This window comes from Oryx dammah, unplaced genomic scaffold (assembly GCF_014754425.2).
Source record: "Oryx dammah isolate SB20612 unplaced genomic scaffold, SCBI_Odam_1.1 HiC_scaffold_26, whole genome shotgun sequence".
Classification (NCBI taxonomy): domain Eukaryota; kingdom Metazoa; phylum Chordata; class Mammalia; order Artiodactyla; family Bovidae; genus Oryx; species Oryx dammah.
Window position 1 is genome coordinate 21,301,470 of NW_024070210.1, and position 16,730 is coordinate 21,318,199.

The window sequence follows — 16,730 nt, forward strand, 5'->3', positions numbered from 1 at the left end:
AAAAGTGGGTATGGTTGGCACAAGCCATCCTATCTGGAAATAGCCCTCCAGGAAGTCATGCTAACAGCAAGGATTTTTGTTTCTGAAATGCTCTAAAAGCAGCCTTGAGATCAGGTGCAGGCCCATCCACAGGCTCACTGGGACTGGCTTTCCAATTCCAGATAAGGGAGTGCTCAGCATCCAGTGAGAGGAGGAGGTGGCCGGGCAAAACCAGGCGCTGCTCCTCTGGCTCCAGACTTTGCCTGGGGACCAGATCTGGACATGTACTGGGCAGTCACCAGCCTGACCCCTAGCTCAGAAATAAGGAGGGCATGTCAGCAGGGCCTCTTACCAGCAACCTACCATGCCAGGAAAAGAGAAAATGAAAGAAGACTTCAGGAAGGAGAAAGAGTACAGTCCCTCGGAGCAGACACAGCCACACGGCACACGGAGGAAGATCTCACCAAAGAGCATCTTTCCTCCTCCACCCATTTCCATGAGGGGCTTCTCCTGACCTACACTGAGTGGCAAAAGGAACGGGGGATGGGGGTATTTGATTTATTGCACACAAAAACTAACTTTGTTTTAAACAAAGGAAATAGAACCACAGATGAGAGGCTCTTCCATATATATTGATGAGCTTCTTAGCTTTAATTCGAGAGGGAAAAACTATAGGAAAAAAAAAATACTGGATTCTCATATGAATCATCTTTTCTTGTTATATCTGTTCTTTTTATAAGTAGGTAATGCCAAAGCCTTTGACTGTGTGGATCACAATAAACTGTGGAAAATTCCGAAAGAGATGGGAATACCAGACCACCTGACCTGCCTCTTGAGAAATCTATATGCAAGTCAGGAAGCAACAGTTAGAACTGGACATGGAACAGACTGGTTCCAAATAGGAAAAGGAGTATGTCAAGGCTGTATATTGTCACCCTGCTTATTTAACTTCTATGCAGAGTACATCATGAGAAATGCTGGGCTGGAAGAAGCACAAGCTGGAATCAAGATTGCCAGGAGAAATATCAATCACCTCACATATGCAGATGACACAACCCTTATAGCAGAAAGTGAAGAGGAACTAAAAAGGCTCTTGATAAAAGTGAAAGTGGAGAGTGAAAAAGTTGGCTTAAAGCTCAACATTCAGAAGACCAAGATCATGGCATCTGGTCCCATCACTTCATGGCAAATAGATAAGGAAACAGTGGAAACAGTGTCAGACTTCATTTTGGGGGGCTCCAAAATCACTGCAGATGGTGATTGCAGCCATGAAATTAAAAGACACTTACTCCTTGGAAGGAAAGTTATGACCAACCTAGATAGCATATTCAAAAGCAGAGATATTACTTTGCCAACAAAGGTCCATCTAGTCAAGGCTATGGTTTTTCCAGTAGTCATGCATGGATATGAGAGTTGGACTGTGAAGAAAGCTGAGCGCCAAAGAATTGATGCTTTTGAACTGTGGTATTGGGGAAGACTCTTGAGAGTCCCTTGGACTGCAAGGAGATCCAACCAGTCCATTCTGAAGGAGATCAGTCCTGGGTGTTCTTTGGAAGGAATGATGCTAAAGCTGAAACTCCAGTAGTTTTGCCACCTCATGCGAAGAGTTGACTTGTTGGAAAAGACCCTGATGCTGGGAGGGATTGGGGACAGGAGGAGAAGGGGACGACAGAGGATGAGATGGCTGGATGGCATCAACCAACTCGATGGACATGGGTTTGGGTGGACTCCAGGAGTTGGTGATGGACAGGGAGGCCTGGCGTGCTGTGATTCATGGGGTCACAAAGAGTCGGATGCGACTGAGTGACTGAACTGAACTGAACTGAATATTTACTGAGCATCCTGCCATTACTTCATTTAAGCTCCACAATGACCCAACGAGATACATAATACCTTCAAATTACAGATGAGGAAGCTGAAGCTTAGAGGTTAGCTACTTTGCCAAAGGACACACAGCTAGAAAGCAGTAAAGCCAGGGCTTACTCTTAGGCCTCTTTAGACCCCAACCACTACACTACACTACCTTCTGGATGGGCAAAAAAGCTGGAATGGTAATGGTTCAGGCTTCTGTTGCTTAGCAGTGAGATGGGGGATGTATTTCATTCTCAAGGTAAAGGCAGCTTTAATGAAAGAAAAGGTACAAACTGGGAATCCACAACAGATTTGGGCCTGGTCTTTTTCTAAGCCTCTCCCTTGATGGGAGAAGAAAATACAATAACACACCATCAGGAGAGGGCACCTGGTCCTCAGGGCAAAGGAGAAGACAGAAGGATGGAAATGATGCATCTTATCCTCTGGGCAGCTCCTGACTTTAGGCTACCTGGGGCCAGTGCAGCTGTGAACCTGCCCCAAGAGATAGGAAGCATCCACAGAAGCAGGGCCGTGGACATTTTCACATGCTCTTCAACAAACACAAAGGGTTTCCACTTCAACCCTCAAATTGAGTATTGATTTTAAAAGGTCTCCCAGGAAAACACTGTGCCAACCAAAAAACACACCCTCTGTGCTCTGGCCCATCTGCCATTTAACTTGGACAGATGTGCACTGACTGCATAGCTACCAACAAGCATGAAGAATCTTACACCAGATCTACCTTTACTTCAAACTGCGTCCATCACTGGCTCCTTGTTCTATATGCTCTGCTACGCATTTAACTGAAACTGTCAGAATTTGCAGACACCAGAAATCCATGGCTTTCAGGGACTAAGAAACCAGAACCCTAGGAAATGGAAGGTATAATAACGAGGATGGTTGAAGACTCTGCATGTCCTGAGTTTGTGGCCACATGTTCCAACCACTTTATGCTGGTGAACTGGCCAAAGGCAACTCAGAAATATAATCCTCTCCTAAAATTCAGGCTATTTCCTCCCCTTGGCCAGACTTTTGACAGTTTCCTAAGTTCTCCAGGATATCTTCAAATGGAAAAGTCAGGGGCAGAGCAATAGAGATGGAGATCTGGGTTCTGGCTCCAGCTCTGCCAAGGGTTAGCTGTGTGGACTCCGGACAGTCCACACAGCTAACTCACAGAGGAAACAAATGCACCTCTGGTGTTCCTTCCATCTGTGGGCCTATGATGTCACGTTCTCTTCATGTTGGGGGCCCTCATGAAGATGGAGAATCATCTTCATGTGGCCTACTCTACTCTGAAAGCATCCAAACTTTCCCTACATTCCCTTTTTCCTATCAGCTCCTCACCTGGGAATGTCACCTTGGAGGTCATTTATTCTCCTGTGATGGTAAAGGAGTTGGTCACACAGCAACAGGAGATCGCCCTCTCTGGGCTCTGACCAGGAATGTCCTCACACTTCCCACCCCACATACCGCCCACCACTCTGCTGGGCTACAAATCCTCAGATGGATATTGTGCTTGTTGCCCCAACATCCTTTCCACCCTCCCACCTTACACAGCCATGTGGGCAGGAGGAAGGAGGAAAAATAACCTGACCCTCCGTGCCAGAAACGGGTATTCCCCCTCTCTCACTGCACAGGGATGGTGCAAGGAATCCAGGCCTATATCACTCACAGCACAGCACTTTCCTGGCCAAAGGGATTGGTTAAAAGAGTGGGCATTTGATTCCATTTAGATCAATAATCTAAAAGCCAAAGTTATCTGAGAGTACCCAGGAAAGTGTGTCTGGAGGCCAATTCTCTCTTCCCTCCCCTGGAAAGTGTGATGTTTAGATATGAAGCGTGGAACCACTGCAGCAATCCTGCCACCAGGAAAAGCTAGGCTTTGGTTAAAGGCGCCACAAAAAGGCAGAGGGGAGAACATAAATGCACTGAGTGTTTGATGACACCGTGTCAAGCTGCTGAATCAAACCAGTCTTGAAATCTACTTTGTATCTGTACCTTCTATTACTTGAGCCAATGAATCCCCTTCATTGGATAAGCCAGTTCAAAACATGGTATCTGTTTCTTATAAGATAAATTCCCAACTGATATACACGATACCAAAGATCACACACAAAGCTGATCTACAGTCACACTTCAAAGGTCTAGGGATTAGCACCACAGAGTAAAACCAGCTCCCTTGCACTCTTACCACTTCCACCAGACACCAAGGAAACTCCCTTCATAGGCCACCAACCAAGAAGTCAGGCAGAGTTTCTCTCACAGCGCTGGGGTCACATGCAGTCTCAGCCATCAGGAGGCCACTGCTGAGAAGGGAACACGGCCCCTTCCTCTGTGGTCCTCCATGCCAACTCAGAGACAAAGAGAAGTGCTTTTCAGTATCACTTGCTGCTTGTTTAAAAATCAGTGGCGATGCCGATCAAATCAACGGGTCCCAAAATGACCACCACTGCACTCACATCACTTGATGGTATGTGCCTCCTGACGGAAGCACACCCATGAAATATGCTTACTGGAAAACAATATCAGATCTACATCTGAGCAAGCCTCTGGATCTAACTACCATTTCCCAGGAAATATAAAAGATAGAGGAATATGTCACACAGCTCTATGGGAATATAATCCCAAAAGAGCTAGCATGAAAAACCCTAGAAAAACCTGTTTATTCAACAAATAAATCACAAAGTGAAACAGAGATGGAGAGGAAACTGGTAGATTAAAAGAAGATTTAGAGAGAAGGCACGATGTGGACCTTAACTGGATCATGATCTGAGACATAATCAAGGAGATTTGAATGTTGATTGAATTCTATTATATTAAGGGATTGTTGTTAATATTCTTTGGTTGTGATGTGGTTTTGTGGTTAGGTGCCTTTTAATGAGTCTTTATCTTTAGAGATAGATGAAAATATTTATGGATAATAAGATATAATGTCTGAACTTGGCACAAAATAATATGATCAAAGGACTAGAGGGACAGGTGAAAAAATCAAGTTTGGCCAGGAGTTGTTCATTGGAATTCACTATACTGGTCTTTGCTTTTGTATATTTGGAAGTTTTCTTAATGAATGGAAAGACCCAGAGATGAAGCAGACTCTAAGCTCTTTGCCATAGTCTTACCGTCATTTCCAAGAAAGCCTGCTTATTCAAAGTAACACTTTCTATATAAACTTCCCCTAAGTAATAACCTTGACAGAATATTTCTGGTTGACATATCTTCTTTCTAAATGTTATTGGGGATTTCTGAAATACAGGACAAGTGCTCCTTCCATAGGGGCTGCTTAAGAAGTTCCACCAGGGAAGCCCATTTCCCACACAAATGCATGTCAAACATTAAATCAATGGATGACCCATATATTGCATTTCTAAGAGCCTTTAGAAACTTATTCACCCTAATTTCTATAAACTTAGGAGAAAGAGACCTTTCTCATCCTAACACCAAAGAGAGAAACCATAATGACAGATGGGTTACACAAAGGTGTAAAATTTAGAAGATTGAAACTAGTATTTTTTCATAATGAAAGGCATTTGCCAGACATGATAGCAAAACAGACTGATATTCTTAGTATTAAAAAAAAAAAAACTCTTCCCAAGTCAGTCTGTGAGGTGAAGGAAAAAAAAAACCTACCACTCCTATTTTAAAAACTAGCAAAAATACTTGACAGATGACTCCTGGAAGAAAAGGAACTAATGTAGGATTGCCAGATACAATACTGGACACCCAGTTAAATTTGAATTTCAGACAAATAACAAAGAATTATTATAGTAAGTTATTATAATTAGTATCATAAGTATACTAAAACATCTGTTGCTTATGTAAATTTCAACATACAATTTATATTATTTTACATTATATTATTCAAGTTTGTGCAATTTACAATTTAGGCAACCTTATATTAGTATTTTTATTTGCCAACTCTGGTGACCCTAACCAATGGCCAATAAATTCGAGAAAGTGATCAACCTCATCTCTAACTATCAAGGGACAGCAAGTACAACAAGAGCAGAGGGCCCACCAGGCAGGGATGGGAAAAGGCCACTGCACCTGTACCCACCTGGCCCACCTGGAGCTCAGGGGAGGAGGCATGGCCTCAGGGCCTCACAAAGGCAGGAGGGACATGGCCAGTACTTGGGTGTTCGATGGGGATCACAAGTGTGGTTGAACAACCCTGAGCATGGCCTTCAGGGGAAAGGAAAAACATGATCAGACTCTTGGAACAGAGTACACTGTGCAGAAACAGCACTTCTATGTCCTACTCTTAGAACTGTGCTGTGATCTATCCAAATGCATTTTTATCTCTCAACGACAATGTTGTGATATAGTATGTAATACATGTAAAAAGGAATTTAAATATCCATGTACTCACCTTCCCCTTTAAAAACACGAAACAATCCCAACCAGTGTTTCTCTCTCTCCTGCCCTCGCACCCTAGGTAACCACCATAATCTTAGCTTCAGAGTTACCATTACCCTTAATTTTCATATATTTATTTATTTACTGGCCATGATGCATGGTATGTGGGATCTTAGTTCCCAGACCAGGGATGGAACCCATGCCCCTGCAATGGAAGCACAAAGTCCTAACCACTGGACCACCAGGGAAGTCCATCATACATTTTTTTTAATGTATGTGCTGCTGCTGCTGCTAAGTCGCTTCAGTCGTGTCCGACTCTGTGCGACCCCATAGACGGCAGCCTACCAGGCTCCCCCGTCCCTGGGATTCTCCAGGCAAGAACACTGGAGTGGGCTGCCATTTCCTTCTCCAGTGCATGAAAGTGAAAAGTGAAAGTGAAGTCGCTCAGTCATGTCCGACTCTTAGCGACCCCATGGACTGCAGCCCACCAGGCTCCTCCATCCATGGGACTTTCCAGGCAAGAGTGCTGGAGTCGGGTGCCATTGCCTTCTCCGTTTTATGTATGTATGTACCCCTAAGTCAAATACATGTAATTTTCACATGCTTTCAACCATCATATAAATAATAGCACCATGATGTATGCATTCTACAATTTGCCTTTCTTCACTGCATATTTTGATTATGAATTTGATCCATAATAATAAGTGATGCTTTATGTTAGTTTCAGCACTGTGTAATATTCCACTATTTGGATATATCAAAATTTCCATTTCTAGTTTCCTGTTGATGGACAGTTAGCTGGTTTACAATTTTTCCAACCAAAAATTGCTCCTGTGAACATCCTTAAATATATCTCTTAATACAGATTTCAGCCCATTTCTCTGGGGTATATGCCAGAGTGGAATTACAAGCTCAAAGGATGTGTGCAGCTTCAACTATAATTCTACAAAGTGGTTATACTAATTTATATTCCCACCAGCAGCAATAAATATACTTTTTACAGTTATGTCCTGCTGAGGTTAATTGAAAACTCTCCTTTAAAGAAGACTGAGTTCAAAGCATGCAGAAATTGATTCAGAGGCCGATATTAATAGTTACTAACTTAAAAATCAACCCCACGTGAGCATAGGACTGACTGTGTCTGATGTAGAAGAGGGCTTATCTGGATTAAGACAGCTTCAGGGATTTCTTTGAATCATGCCTGTTTTAATCTACATTACTTTCATCTCAGATTAAAAATGTTCATTGTAAAAAAAAATTATTTTAATAATTACTAAGATACATCTAATAGAAATGGAATATCCCCATAATGACCACCATTAACAGAATAACATATACCCCGCCTCATTTTTCTTAACATAAATCAACTTTTTTGGGGGGGGCACAAAGGGGATTACATATTTTGGTTTACATTTTACTTCTTTCTACTGTGTAATATTTCTTTAAAAGTAGAGACAATCGACAGTTATCAAAAATTCTGTTATTCAGTAATTATATACTAAGCACAGAATGAAGTGTATAAAGATAATTAAGCAATGCCACCATTAAGAGACTTCCATTCTAAAAGGAAAGAAACTCACAGCTGTAGGTCACAATAATGGCCCCCACTTACCAAGTATCCTCTATAACCTAGGCACTGTATTAGACCTTCAATGAGTGTGGTAGGCAGAATAATGCTCAGTTGCTAAATCGTGTCCAACTCTTGAGAGCACCCAGACTGTAGCCCACCAGGCTCAGACTCTGTCCATGGGATTTCCTAGGCAAGAATACTGGAGTGGGTTGCCATTTCCTTCTCCAAAGCAGAATAATGCCCATGTCCTAATCCTAATACTGCTATTAACTGCCATGCTATACATACTAATAACTAATACATGCTAATAACTGCCAAGTTATATGGCAAGGAGGAATTAAGGTTGCTAATCAGCCAACCTTAAAATAAGGAGAATGGTTTGGGCCCTCCTGGTGGGCCCAATGTCAGCAATCACAAGGGCCTTTAAGTGGGGAAGAGGGAAGCAGAGAGTCAGAACCAGACAGACGGCAGCATGAAAAAGACCTAACCTGGCTTTGAAGGTAGAAAGGGGCTACAAGCCAAGGAATGCAGGCAGTTTCTAAAGGTAAGAAAATGGATTCTCCCCTAGAGCTTCCAGAAGGGAACTCAGCTCTCATGATTATTCAACCCACTGAGACCTGCGTCAGGCTTCAGACCCCCCAAAATGTGTGTTGCTTAAGCCTCTGGGTTTGTAGTATTTGTTATAACAGGACAAGGTATAGGAGTAGGGACAGGAATAGGAGGCTAAGACTTCCCACTTCGTCCTCCCGCCACCCTGAAACGTAACTGCGATGACTTCCACTAGACAAACTGGGGAACCAAGGACCCATGAGGTTACATGACCAGCCCAGGCTCACAGTGGCAGAGCCAGACTCAAATTGGGTGTGTCTACCCCTGACGGTTGTGCCCCTGCCCTCCCTCTCTGGTCAGCCTAGAATAAAGGGCAGGTGGGGGCACAGACTGCCCTGGGGGTAAGCAAAGCACAGGGGGCCGAGAGAACCCTCCTGGGGTGAGGCTGGGAGGCCTGTGTGGAGGCTTTCGAATAATGGGCGGGATTTGGACACAGATGAGGAGGGAAGGAGAGGTCAGGAAATACAGCTCAGCTCAGGGCAACCAAAGTCTGTATATCCTCACGTGGGGGCAGGGATGTACGGTGAGAGGTAAGTTGGGGTACCTCGGAGAGGGATTAATGCTTAATGCCGTCCACCTGTGGCTATTGACATTTACACTTAAATTCATTACGCTCAAGTTAAAAGCCACTTCACCACAGTTTTATGCACCACATTTAACACTTCAATAGCAAAGAAACAAACAAACAAACAACACAAAACTCCCTTCAATAGCCACGTGTCTAATACCGGACAGTAGATATAGGACATATTCATCCCGGCCAAAAGGGCTACTGCACAGCAACACCGACAAGGGGAATTCGTTGGAGTCCTTGTTTCTGGGCCCCTCGGGGGCACTGAGCACCTGAAGCTGGGCTCAGGTATATAACACTGTCCACCCCACCATCTCACTTGTTACTACTGCTATGTCCTCTCCCCTGGGGCTTTGCAGAATTTTTCGAGAGACATAATTAATATGCCCCATATTTTGAACTCCCAGTGCTATCTGATAGATGCTCTCTAGTCCTAAAAGTGAACCATTCTGGAAAAGTAAGTCCAGTTTTTCTCCACTGCCAACACTTAAAAAAAAAAAGAAAACCATTTGGCCTTTATCTACTAGAATCAGATCGATGCTGCAGTGAGAAAGTTTTTTAATGGGAAGGGGCACGGTTGCTGACATTTATAGAGTATTTTTCAGGTTTCAAAGCACCTGCCACATTGTCTCGCAGAACCTCACTCTGTCCCCATCCTCCCTGATAGTGGCGGGGTTTCTTCTGAGATGCCAGACTTCCTGAGTGGCTTTGTAGGGGCCACCCAGCTCCAGCTCCAGAAGAAAGAGGCTGAAATCAACCGAGGTGACAGCCGAAGTACACAGAGCTCCACACCTAACATGTCCGTCCAAGTTAAGATTAATTTGTGATCTAGCAATTGAGTTTAGAATGACGTCAGGTGCAAAAGGAAATCCAACTAATTGTTCTACTGACCTATGTCTCTTGGGGTCCTTATGAGGCTGTTGGGAGTGTTGGTGGAGGTCCAGTTCTCTTACCCCCTCAGGGACTCAGGGTTCGCGCACTGCACGTTTGTACAACGCTAACCCTGTTTGGCAGCCTCACAAGCAGCTCTGATCGATTTCCCATCCACAGCTCAACCCTTGTCCTCTCCCAAACTGCTTCACGGTGACAAATGCAGCAGGAGGGGGCCTCCACACTGACATCAACCCCCACCAGCAGCAGCGATGCCAAGAACTTGGCTGCTTAAACAATAGAACTCTATGTAGTCAGGAGAGAAAGGGTGCCCTGTACCTGCTAAGCGGGGGCCATGCTCCCCTCCCCAGCCTCTGCCATCGGGAGTGAAGGAAGAGGCCGGAATGAAGGCAGGGATCAGCCAGAAACATGCCTCCCCCACCCCCACGGGCAAGTAAGGCTTCTGGCCCAAGCGTCAGCTAGTGAACCTTTCTGTTCCGCAGGGCTAGGGACTCAGATGTACAAGGTTGATCCCCCTGAGCGAGGAAGGTGCACAATGGCCCACAAAGGGTTCAGCTTTACAAATGAGCCCGTTGGCCAGGTGATGTAGGTATTTACGCCAGAGCCTCGGCTGGCTCAGGGTCTAACCAGACAAGAATTCAAACAAAAACCAATAATCACTCCCCAGCATGGTATTTCGGGTAGTTTCTAAGACGCACATCTGGAAAGGGTGACAGGAGAGAGCAGGAGACAGGAAAGGAGTCCCTACTCAGGGAATTTGTGTTTATCTGATCTCGGGTGCAAAGAACTGAATTAATCATAATCTTTGGCTATGGTTTTTCCAGTAGTCATGTATGGATGTGAGAGTTGGACTATAAAGAAAGCTGAGTACTGAAGAATTGATGCTTTTGAACTGTGGAGTTGGAGAAGACTCTTGAGAGTCCCTTGGACTGCAAGGAGATCCAACCAGTCCATCCTACAGGAGATCAGTCCTGATTATTCATTGGAAGGACTGATGCTGAAGCTGAAACTCCAGTACTTTAGGATGACAGAGGATGAGATGGTTGGATGGCATCACCAACTCAATGAACATGAGTTTGGGTAAACTCCGGGAGTTGGTGATGGACAGGGAGGCCTGGCGTGCTGCAATTCATGGGGTCACAAAGAGTTGGACACAACTGAGCGACTGAACTGGACTGAACCTGGTTCATGACACACTCAATATTGGCCTATGCAGGAGCCACACTTATTTTTTATACACCAGCTATTTTGATCTTTGCCAATGGACAAATAACTTCAAACTCACCTCATCTCCCTTCTCTGAAAAGGTAAAGTATTGATACTAACTTACACTAATATGATTTTCCCAGCCAATCCAATCTCTGCCTTACCCTAACCTCCCCTGATCCTGTATACCTTGTTTTTCTTTTCATATAGTTTTCTTGCAGCTATATGTATTCCTAAAAGTTTTTCTTTGATTTTAGCTGTTTATAAATTTATAAAAGATGTCACATTGCATCTTTCATTGTATTTCTTTTACTTAATATCGTATTACTCAGAGGCATCCATATTTTTGCATGTCACTGTTGATCATGTGTTTTGACTGACTATAATTCTCCACCTTCCAACTGATGGCTTATTTGGCTCTTTCCAGGTTTGTGGTAGTGTGAATTCAGTTGCATATGTCTCCTTCTGGACACGAGTTTTTCTTGGGCGTATACATCTAGAAATGGAACCACTAGGCCGTAAGAAATGTGAACATCTGGGACATTCGCTTATAGTCCAGTGGTTAAGACTCCAAGCTTTCACTGCCAAAGGGTCGGGTTCAGTCCCTGGATGGAGAACTAAAATCCCCCAAGACAAGCGGGGTGGCCAAAAAAAATACCTTTAACTTTAGGACATAATATCAAAGTGTTTTCCATTTGCTTGGATTTCCTAGTGTTTCTAAGATGATTGCTTCCTCCTCCTGTCTTCCTCAATTGTGCCAGCTCCATCAGAAGGTTTAAATCAGATTCTTGGCCTAACACCAGAGTAGCCTCTCAGCTAAATCCACCACGTGGGAAAAAAGGGGGAAAAGGACTCTTGTTCTGAACACAGATAAGAAGGGCATCTCTGCAGACACAAGGCCGCACCCTCATCCAGACACTGAGACAGGTTAGTCAAAGAGAAGGGAGCTGTCTATAAGCTGCTTCACATTTGGCAAATGCAAGATTTTTTTTTAAAGGGTTTACGTGGAGCCAAAGCTTGTTCCCCTATTCAAGTTTTGTTTGCTCAGTCTCTCCACCCCACACACTTTAGGAACAAAAGCCTAAAATGGGAAAAAATAATAAATTGTTAAGTAACCAATTTCATTTAAATGAGAGCAGGGAGTCCAGCATGGATGTCACAGTACAGTCAAATTCATTTCAATAAATATTTACAGTACACTTTGCAGTGTGACCAGCACACTGACAAATAACATCTTTACTCTGCCCTTGAGAGGCTGTAAACTTGTTCATTTAACAAGAGAAGATCATGGATAGAGTGCCAAAGGGGATAGTTAATGCTAAGAGGATGAAGATGCTGGTCTGATCTCAAGATGCTCACTGTAAAAGTAGCAAAAGTTAAGAACACAAGTGAATCAGATATTGAAGCTGTGCAAAAGTAGAGAGTGATCGATTCTAACCAACTTGGAGAGTGATGCTAGAGCTAGGTTTCAAAGGAGGAGTACTCGAGAGGAGAGAGGATAAAGAGTACAGCTAAAAAAAATTAAGAAATCAAATTTTTCTTCTATTTCTCAAACTCCTTAAAATCTATTCCCTGCCTCCAGTCCTGTACCACGAAAGTGGAACCTGTGAATCACCTATAAATATGCATCATCTGGGGACTTGCCTGGTGGCCCAGTGCTTAAGACTCTGTGTTCCCAGTACAGGTGGCAAGGATTCAATCCTGACTGGGGAACGAAGATTCGGCATGCCACTCAGTGAGGCTGACATAAATAAATAAGTACAATGTTAAAGCATCCATCATCTGCATGTATTTGTTCATTCCACAGGTGCCAGGCCCTGTGTGAGCTCTGGGGGGTACACCGATGGACAAGCTGGGCACGAACCTGCCTTCAGCCAGTTCCCAGTCTGCAGAACAGATGGAGGTTTAGACAAAGACAGGCAGTGGCTTGGCCTGGCCATCAGACTCCATGGGCCTGAGAGATCCCCTCCCCCATTAACCCTCCCCAGAAACATTTTCAGTAAATTGTGCAGGATTAAACAAATGGCTGCCTCCTCCGTAATTAAAAAGCTCCTGACCAGCATCCCAGGTAGCCATGTGGCCACTCAGAGCTGAGAGACTAAGAAATCAGGTGCTTCCTACATAATAGCCTCCAATCTGATACCTGATAGCTGCTGGGAGCCAGAGTCAAACAAATGTCAGGCATTTTATGAAGGCAGGAAGCAAATAAGGGGGCAAGGATTGGAGTCGAGGCCTCAAGGGAGCTCAATTAGTGAGCCAGATAAAGTTAAACCGAAAGGGCACACTCTGGGTTTCCTAGAAAGTCAGCTGGAAAAGATGCCAATCCCTAAGCCTCTGTCACTCAAAAGATTAACAGAAGAGACCCAGGGATGCCCAAGGGAACACTGCAACGGCCAGATGTTTCTGCTCCTCTCATGACACTGCTGCCCACAACCAGGACCGCATTTCTGACGCCACCAAGAAGCCACAGAAGAGAACCGCAGGCTTCCGGAATAGGTTGAAACTCAAAGGCATCACCCTTTAGCAATGCAGACACCAAAAAATCTTGTTAATAGTGCTTTCTTATAGACAGACTCGCCTGATGCCCATTTAACAGGAATGGCATCGCTAGTCAGACGAACACTTCCTGCAGCTGCTTGGTGGTGTGAAAAGCACACAAGCCCACAACCTGCACATCCACATATACTGGGATGTGGCTCCCACCGCTACGCATGCACCATGTTGCAAGCAAGGCTTTTTCCCTCCTGAGTCTCACTTTCAAAATGACACTAAAAAGACCCACCTTCTTGCTCTTATAAATGTAAGTGATCATGGAAAGTGCCCGGCCCAAGAATTCATAAATGCGGGCTCTTACTGGGGTCTATAAATGCATCCAGGTAACTACATGCTCAACACAGCAGCTTTCCCTTGATACTTTCTAAATGTGTGTGTGTGTGGTGTGTGTGAGTCTGTGTGAGAAAGAGAGAGACAGAGAAAGGGAGAAAGAGAGAGAAAAAAATCCAGCTGGAACCCACAGAAGCCTATTTACACTTCCTATTTGTGTCCCACCATTTCTATCAAATTAATAAACTAAAGAAGCCCAAGGGAAAACTAACCCATGTCTCTATTTTCCCTTGAAGTCCCTAGCTTACCCCTAAGAGCTGCTTCCTCCAGTTGCAGGAGGCAAGGAAGGAGAGCCATATGGCTTGAGACCCTAGACTCGCCCAGCAACAAACAAGCCCCCCACCATTTGTCTCCGGGCCTCTCATGTGGGCGGGCATCCAGCTTTCAGTCGGGTGCTCTGGTCTGCGTCTCTGTCTTGACTGTTCCTAATTATTGGAGGGAACGCCGTGGCTCTCCTGACCTCAGAGTTTAAAAGCTGCGAGTCCTAATATCAAACCAAGCAGCTTCATTTAAAAGGCATCCTCATCTGCATCCATAAAAGTCACTCCCGGAGCCCTGGCTTGCCCCAGCTTCGGGAATGCCTGCTGTCGAGGATTTATGACACGCCCTGGCTCTAATCGGCTGCACTTTAACTGCTGCTGTTGCACATCTGGTCATAAAAGCAAGGGCCGGCCCAACATGGGGACAAACACTTTTCTTTCCTAAGTGGCTGCAAATCTGATCTTACAGTGATAGCCAGGCTCAGATGTAATCAGCCAGCATCTGGGCAGTCATTAAGGCTCGTCAAGCTTTGCGAGGATTTTCCCACACACACGACAGTTATAAAGACGATTCTCACGGAGCAAGCGCTAGGAAGAAAGAACCTGCAATCTGAACAGGTGGCAATGGGCTAGGCCAAACAATATCCAGGAAAGCACAAGCTGGTTAAGGAGCCAATCTTTTCACAAAGATACTAGGTACTTCCACATGGACTCTCCTGTTGCCTGGAGAAGGCAGGCAGTTGTCTGTGGAGATAGTTGTCAACAGACAACTGCCCTGACATAAGGTAGTTCTTGGCCAGAGATCCTCCAGTCATCGTTGTTGTTTAGTCACTAAGCCATGTCTGACTCTTTTGTGACCCCATGGACCGTAGCCCGCCAGGCTCCTCTGTCCATGGGATTATCCTGGCAAGAATCCTGGAGTGGTTGCCATTTCCTTCTCCAGGGGATCTTCCTAACCCAGGGATAGAACTCATGCCTCCTGCTTGTCAGGCGGAGTCTTTACCACTGAACCACCTGGGAAGCCCCATCCTCTGGATAAGTTTGGTCAAATGAATCAGTGGGTGGTTTAAGAGTACACTTTTTAATGTAGTGGAATCCTTCATTAGACCAACTGGGTTATACGGGAGCAAGAATCTAGCCCAGAAAGGAACACAATGCTGTCGGTTCCGGAGGTTTTACAATGCCGTGGACAGCCTGCCCTGAGCGCAGAATTGGCACGTTTCACATCGTTCAGGAACTCCAATCAGACCAAGGTTCAACAAGTAGTGCAACCTCCCAGGCGGAACGCAAGGAAAGAGCTCCTCGAACACTGCCAGTTCCTCTCCACCAGCTCTCCACAGCCCCCCATCTCTACCCCTCCTCTGCGGCTGTGCCCAGCAGGAGGGAGCATTAAAATTATCTGCTGTGGGTTTTACGAGCAGCGATCGCTTTTTAAAACAACAACAACACAAGGTCCTTGTGTGGCTCTCCGGTAACCTAAAACCCTGGAGGCAGAGCTGCTCTCCCCCGAACCGCCCCCCGCCCCTGCCGCCGCCGCCGGCTGCCAAGAACGCCAGCGCTCTAGGACCGCGCGCGGGGTGAGCCCACCGAGCAGCCCCGCTTGAGCGGAGAGCCGGGAGGCACCTCGGATGCAGGAGGCACCTCTAAGGGTCTTGGAGCAAAATGCCCCGAGAGGAGAGATGGGGAAAGAGAACGCACCAGTGACAGTAGGGGGAGAGGAGGAGGAGGGGGAAGGCAGAGTCGGTGCTGCAAGAAAGAAGGGGTGGGGCGGGGGGGAACAATGGGAGAAATTTTAATTTCAGCAACTTCGCCAAGAAGCCCACCGGCGACGGGGTAGTAGGTGGGGGGTCGGGGGGCACAGGTTCTGATACCTCCCTCTCCGGTCCCCAAGGGATGAAGGCCAGCGACCTGCGGTCTCCTTCCGCAGGTGGGCGCGCGGCTGGGGGCGCACTTACCCTGGGGCCGGTGGTGCGGTGGTCGCGAGCCGGGGACAGCTGCACTAACACCAGCAGCAAGTGGGGCGTGAGCAGGCGGGCGCAGCGCGCGGACAGCATGGTGCCAGGCCGGTCCGGGCAGCGGGCTGCGGACAGGGGTGGCGGGCTTCACGGAGCGCACGGCCGCGCCGGCCTTCCTGCCTTCCTTCCCACCCCGGGGGACCCTGGCGACGGCGGGCGGCGGCAGCGCGGGATCGCCGAGGCTGCAGTCGGAGCGCGCGCTCATGAACCGCCCCGGGAGCGGGGCTGAGCGCGAGCGTGTGCTCTGAGCGCGGCGCTCTCCGCTCGGCTGGGCCGCGGCGGCAGCAGGTTGGATGCCAGAGCCCGGGCCATGGGAATTCCCGTTATAAACCCGCGGGAGGGGCGGGGCGGAGCTCGGCGGCCCTGGCTGACTGGCCGAGAGGCCCGCGGCAGCCGCCCCTCGGGCAGGTGAAAACCAATGGGAGAGAGGAAAGAGGGGCGGCTCGCGACCGACCCCACCGAGGAGCGACACTTGGTGGCTCGGCCGAGTGGGCTCTACGAGAGACCGGCATAACGAGGAACTTTATCTTGGCCCTTCGGTC

General features: G+C 46.5%; 1 protein-coding gene across 4 annotated transcripts in view; it reads right to left on the bottom strand.

Annotated features, from left to right (window-relative positions):
• SMOC1 (SPARC related modular calcium binding 1) overlaps positions 1–16,479 on the bottom strand; it is a 143,678-nt gene extending 127,199 nt beyond the window's left edge. For 3 of the 4 annotated variants that reach the window (XM_040226189.1, XM_040226187.1, XM_040226186.1), the window contains exon 1: positions 16,129–16,465. In XM_040226189.1, coding sequence (XP_040082123.1) covers positions 16,129–16,227 — 99 coding nt within the window. In that variant the 5' untranslated portion in view covers positions 16,228–16,465. Of the gene's footprint in view, positions 1–16,128 lie in introns of all 4 variants that reach the window. The other variant, XM_040226188.1, reaches the window with a different exon arrangement.
• Positions 16,480–16,730: the final 251 nt, after the last annotated feature.